This window comes from Gossypium arboreum, chromosome 6 (assembly GCF_025698485.1).
Source record: "Gossypium arboreum isolate Shixiya-1 chromosome 6, ASM2569848v2, whole genome shotgun sequence".
NCBI lineage: Eukaryota > Viridiplantae > Streptophyta > Magnoliopsida > Malvales > Malvaceae > Gossypium > Gossypium arboreum.
This window is the reverse complement of record NC_069075.1, coordinates 12,954,903-12,961,180: the sequence shown is the minus strand read 5'-3', so window position 1 is coordinate 12,961,180 and position 6,278 is coordinate 12,954,903. Positions and strand designations below refer to the sequence as shown.

The window sequence follows — 6,278 nt, the reverse complement described above, 5'->3', positions numbered from 1 at the left end:
CATCACCAAATCATCAAATATAATGTTATATAACCTAATTTAGATTGTACGGACCCTACAGTAGGCTTACATTCGTTTTGAACGATCCTTGTAGCCTAAGGGAAAAAATTCCAAATATTGGTCCACACGCTTGTTTGGTTTCATACGGCTTAGATACCTGGCCCGTATGCCTCTATACGGTCTAGCACACGCCCGTGTGTCCTACACGACCTGACACACGCTAGTGTCACTTGCACGTGTGGTCCTAGTCTGCAATCAGTGAGTTACACGGTATAGACACACGCCGGTGTCATTGGCCCGTGTGAACCCTACATAACACATAACCACACACGACTTGGACACACGTCCGTGTGCCTCCAATTTTCAAGAACAAAGAGTTACAAGTCCTATCACACGGTCTAACACACGACCGGGTGGCTTGTATGGCCTACCACACGGCCTAGCACACTGCCGTGTGGCATCGACAATCAATTTTTCGATGACTAAAATTGAAACAAAAGTTGGGTTATCGGTACCCACCTGAGACAGATTCGATGTAGGAGCAACAATGATGAATTCCCGTATTTAAAACAACATTACAACAATAGATTAAACGACTTATTCGAAACAATCATTAAGATTAACATCCAAACCTGAAATGATGTCAAAGAACTTCGACACGAAATCTCAAAACAAAAGCTAACGCTTACCCTTGTACGAAATCAGCAGTACAAACTTAGAATGTTGAAAGAATGTTACTTTTGAGAACATCGTCTAACAAAGACTTACACAAATCAGAATTCATTCCAAACAAAAAGGACGTAACTTCGATCATCATCAAACTCAAGCAAATAAAACTTGACAAAGGACACTTACAGTTCGATTGAAGATTAACCGCACAAAGGAACTTGGCGTAACAAATACAGAAGGATTCAACGAAGAATAATGAAGTAGAAGAAAGGAAAAAGTATAATTGAACGGAAGAGGAGTAAAAAATAAAAGAAAGAAAAATAGAATGAGAAGTGGATGTTCTGTGAATATGAGAATCGGAAGTTAATTAACTTGTTTTCTTTAAAATCAAACAAAACAAACTAAATTACAAAATAATGTAAAAATTTTCCCCATTGCTTACGTAGAGACTCAAACACAAGACTAAATGGTATACAAAAACTTAACCATTGAACCAGTCATTCTTATTATTAGTTGATCGAAAATTGTACTTATGCCAAATAATCAAGAGTAAGGGTTTGATAAAAATAACAAAATTTAAAGGACCAAGATTCGAACTCAAAATCTCACACACATGACTAAAACACCTAACCACTAAACCAAATTAGTTTACTTGTTAAAATTTCTAATATCTTAACTCATAAATCGAGAGATGACCACTCTTGATTTCAGAACTCAATTTCTTCTAACCTAGTTTTTGGGATGTTACAATTCATTTATAATATAACTCCGTAAATATTTTTATCGGTCTTTAAAATGGAATCTCAAAACTGTATTTTTCAACATCACTAACTTTCGGGTCGTTACATTTGCTTTGTTGTTTGTGAGTTAAATTGTCATTTCGATAGAAAATTTGATTAAGGTCATAGCTTTCAATCAAATTCTTTTTTTTTTCTTTACATGATTTTAAGTTTTTTTTTCTAGCTATTAGGATTATAGAATGATTGACAATTTGGTGAATTAACTTGCAGCATTCTTTTAATAATTGACTTAATTAGTTGGTTAATGGGTCTATATTTTATAATAAAGACAATATATAAAACTTTCTTTTAGGTAATCTTACATTCTATTAACCAAACGTATGAATCTTACATTCCAATCAAATGAAACAAACAAGTTAGTCTCACATTACACCCGTAATTACATTCCTCTAAATCCTATTATGGAACAAAATCTAAGATTCGACGAACCAAACATCCCTTCAAAGTAGTCTGCATGTAACAAAGCGACTCTTGCAAGCTTATGGGCTACCTTGTTAGTGTCTCTAATATTAATTTAAACTTTGAAAGCCTAAATAGTCCTAATTAGAAGAAATTGAGTTCTATGTATTTAGTTGAAATTGATTTTAGGTCCAATCTCTGGACAAACTATATTCCTTACTTTTTATCTCAAAAAAGTAAACAAGAAGCAGCCTAAAAGGTGTTGATTATGGTTGTTTAAATTGGATTGGACTAGTCGATATACTAGTTCAAATAAAATGATTGAATTGGTTGAATTGTGAATCATTTTGAACCGTGATTGAATTAGCTTTGAACTGAAAACCAATTGAACCGATTACTTTTTTATTTTTTGGGCCAAAATTCTTAGCCCAAACCGAGAAAAAAAGCTCAACCCTAAACCCAATAACCAACCAACTCAAACCTAGTTCATAAAAGCTTTTTTTTTAAATATTTTTTCTTATTTTTCCAAATTTATTTTTTCTGGATGTCCCTATTTTTCAAAATTTTTTTAATACTTAATCAATCAGACCAACAATCATACTGGTTGGACTGGTGAATAAAAAATCGATGATATGATCCATCCGACTATATGTATAATTCTAAAAATACGTCTTACATGCATATATATCTCAAATAAACAAAAAGGTAAGGGGGCATTTAGAAATTTAACCCAAAAAATAACTTAAAGATCAAAAATAAAATTGCGTACGAGAATCGCGCTCCTTCATCTTCTTCATTAATGGAAAACTAATCTGTTTTTGTGCTTTTCGGTGTTGGGTTCGTTGTTACTGAAAGAGCTTGCATTACTCCTTTTAATTTTGATCATCTTTTTGGGGTTCCAGAAAAAGGAATAACGTTTAAAGATGCTACAGTTGTTGTTCACGGTGATATTCGCAGAGATGGCGGTGATCATCGTACTATGCTTCAAGACACCGTTAAGGAAGCTGGTGTTAATGGTTCTGGATCGGGCCAAGAGGGGACGAGGTCCGGTCATAGTGAAGACGGTGGGCGGAACAGTATCCGTTGTGATGTTGTCGTACATATTCAGCATGATGATGCTCAAGAAACGCTGGATCGTTGATGGAAACGCTTCTCTAACGGACGAGATTCTCATGGCCAAAAACCTCCTCGAAACTACTCTCATGGGTAATTAATTAATTAATTCTTCCTCCATAGTTCTTCTAAAATCTAATCCTAATTTTTTTCACTTTTATTCGCGATCTTGATTCCTTCTACCATACGGTATGCAATTATTATGATTGTTTATATCTTATTTTCTTTTCTAGAATGCTTATTCTTTTCTAGAATGCAATTAGGGTGGCAAAGGCAGGACTTGATTCAGGTTCCAAATTCTAATAATATCAATACCCTTTTACTTTTGATTCAATTCCCTGAAATGTATACATTATTTATCTTCAAAAATGGAGGGAAAACAGGACAATGGTACCTGTTTTTTAGCCTTATATATAACATATAGCACTTGGACCTTCATTTTTCTTAAACACTATGTTGAACACATAGATCTGAGGATATGATCTCTAAAGGTGTGGAAAATCCTAGAAAAATCTAACCATGCCCGTCTCGTATACTTACTCATAGCTGACGCTCACACCTGAATCATGTATTCTATAATTCTCCTCTTGCAGTGTAAACTTTCGTTTGTTTTCTTGATATTATGGTTTTTTACATGTCATATTAATTCCCAAAAGTTGATGTATGCTTCATTCTTCAGCTAGAAGTTCACTGGGGATGTCTCTCACTTCCTTTTTGGTCTGATAATAAACTGTGTTTTTAATGGTGGGTAACTTTTTTTACAGGGGGATTGCTATTCCTATCACTAATTATAGACAAATTACACCATTATATTAAAGAACTCCGTATAAGAAGGAAGACCATGGAGACTGCCAAGAAACAAGGTCAGGGATTTGAAGATGCAGGTGGGTCAGACAAAGTTACGGCCTTGGAGGAAGAAATAGCCACTCTGAGGGCAAGGATTAAGCAGCTTGAATCTGACTAGAGCTTGTCACATTCAGGTGGTAAGAAGAATGAATACCTAAGGAATTTGAGCACCTCTTGCGAATGTGTTTTTGCAGTTTCATTAGCGTTTTTCCAATAAAGGTCTTCAGGGTTCTGTAATGGATTTGATTTTTGCAGTTTAGTTCTTGAATTTTGTCAAACGGAGAAAGATCCAAAGAAAAAAAAATACACACACATACGTATATATATTTGAGAAATTAGCCTCTCTTTGTCATTTCAGCTTCATGTTTTTATTATTGAGAATCTACTGTTCAATGAATCAATGGATGAGTTTTGATCTTTGATATATTTTAGAACATTGTAATAGTTTGAATGCTAGAATAAGAACTTTATATTACCCAAGAAAATGGATTTTTAAACCAACAAAATGCTTGGTAATTTGAGTTATAAGTATGCCCAAGAAAACCATCAAACTATTCTCAGTAACGTGCATCTATGTCTATATATTAAGCATGTGGTTGAGTTGTCTTCTTGAGTTATTATACCTAATAATTGTATTGTGTAGAGGGTATTTTTGCCTTTATAAAAATATATGATATGATTTGAGCACAAATTTTTATAATTTTCAATATTTATACATCACCATTCAACCAAAATCTCTCACACAGGTGTTTCATAATTTAATATTTATAATTTGATTATTAAAACCCAAGAGTTCTCCAAATACATCTTAGAAATAGTTTAGAATTACGTCCCATATCAAACATATACCCGTATTAGGCACTTATTTCGTCGTGGCTCCAGCATTTGATTTCTTGTTTTTGCAAAAAGCCAGTATGGGATCATCAGTTCCACCCAACAGCCGGTCAATGTTAGCAGCAGTGAGCATCATTAAGCCAAGAAAAACCAGAACTGACACTACTGACAACAAAAGCATTAAGAGAGTTGCAACATGACATTTCACCTCTCGTGAGTATTCAACAGCTGCCATGGCAAGGAAGGTTAACGGGAAAGAGTATGCCCACCATGCCACATTGAATTTCCTCATGGATTTCTTGAATAGGAATGGCCTGCAAGCCTGTAAAAACCAACCATAGCAAATATCGATGTCACTGTCTGGTTTGACTGCTATATATATATATATATATATATACTACAAACACACATGTTTAACGTTGTTTGCTGTAAATTTACCAGAGATACGAAGAGGAAGAGAGAAAAGAAAAAGAGCATCTTCGATGTGGTATCGAAAGTTCCGGTAATGGAGTTCCAAGCTAAACTACCCATGCTGGGAGCAGCAAAGAACAAGAAGAAGGTTGGTCGTAAAATCGTAGGGAGAGAATTTTGACCCGATAAGCGTTGATAGAGTGTAACAAAGAGTACTAAATAGTGAACCATACCAAGTGACCACATACAAACTGCACTCTCTTTCCAGCCCATCTGTGCTGCAGCTCGAGCGGCTACCAAGTTCCCAATCACCGATATCAGGCTAGTCGGGTTTGCCATTACCGATAGAAACCGTTTCTCCGTTGTGAACCATTGTCCGTATATTTTAATATCAAGCATTGCCAAGGGAACAATAAAGGTCCAACAGAGAATCATATAAAGAAGGCAGGTATTCTGAAGGAGAATCGGTGCAGATTGAAGCAAGGCAAGCCATGAAATCCAAGGAGCATACAGATAGTTAACTCCGATATGGTGTGAGAACTCGGCCTTAACCAAATCGAACTGAAAGTAACATCGGAGAACATAAACCAAAGTCAGTGAAATCTGTGTTAAAGCAGCTAGACACCATAGCAGCAAACAAGCCGTAGATGGGAGCTTGCTGAAAACATGCAGAACATCTCGAGAAACACCATTTGGTTGAGTCAGAATCTTCCACAACAAAGCTTGACACCCAAGGGAAAGGCTTATCCTAAAATACCCAGCATGGATCTTCGTTAATATATTGGAACATGATGGAGATAGCGCCTCACCGTTGTTCTTCTCTGGTTGGTCAGTACTGCTAATGGAAGCTTCTACTATGAGCTGAGTTGGTGGTTTGCATTCTATTTCTTCCATCATTAGGTTAAGAATTATAGATTAAAACTTTGGGTTTGTGTTTGTGTTTGGGTTTGGCCTTTACGATAAGGCTACTTGCATATATATAGATGATCGAAACAATCAATAGAAAACTGCACCAACTGATTCTTTGAAAAGGGTTCGTGGGAGAAAGGCGTGGACTTATCACCAAGAATAGAGTAATGGAACCTTCTTTTTGACGTGACAAAAACCTAATTACTCAAAAACAAAAAACTACTCAAGATGGAAACATATATTGCGTCTTCCGTGGCCAACATATATATTTGGTATAATTCAGAAAGAAAAAAAAAA

At 35.5% G+C, this 6,278-nt stretch overlaps 2 protein-coding genes across 2 annotated transcripts; one reads left to right on the top strand and one right to left on the bottom strand.

The window, feature by feature from the left end:
• Window positions 1-2,556: 2,556 nt before the first annotated feature.
• On the top strand, window positions 2,557-4,253 carry LOC108485696 (uncharacterized). Its single transcript, XM_017789548.2, has 2 exons — window positions 2,557-3,074; window positions 3,746-4,253. Exons 1-2 carry the CDS (start codon window positions 2,792-2,794, stop codon window positions 3,943-3,945), a joined length of 483 nt encoding a protein of 160 aa, XP_017645037.1. The 5' UTR covers window positions 2,557-2,791; the 3' UTR covers window positions 3,946-4,253.
• A 323-nt stretch (window positions 4,254-4,576) lies between these two features.
• On the bottom strand, window positions 4,577-6,066 carry LOC108485580 (S-type anion channel SLAH4-like). Its single transcript, XM_017789440.2, has 2 exons — window positions 5,100-6,066; window positions 4,577-4,983 (listed from the first exon to the last, which is right to left on the bottom strand). Exons 1-2 carry the CDS (start codon window positions 5,967-5,969, stop codon window positions 4,690-4,692), a joined length of 1,164 nt encoding a protein of 387 aa, XP_017644929.2. The 5' UTR covers window positions 5,970-6,066; the 3' UTR covers window positions 4,577-4,689.
• Window positions 6,067-6,278: the final 212 nt, after the last annotated feature.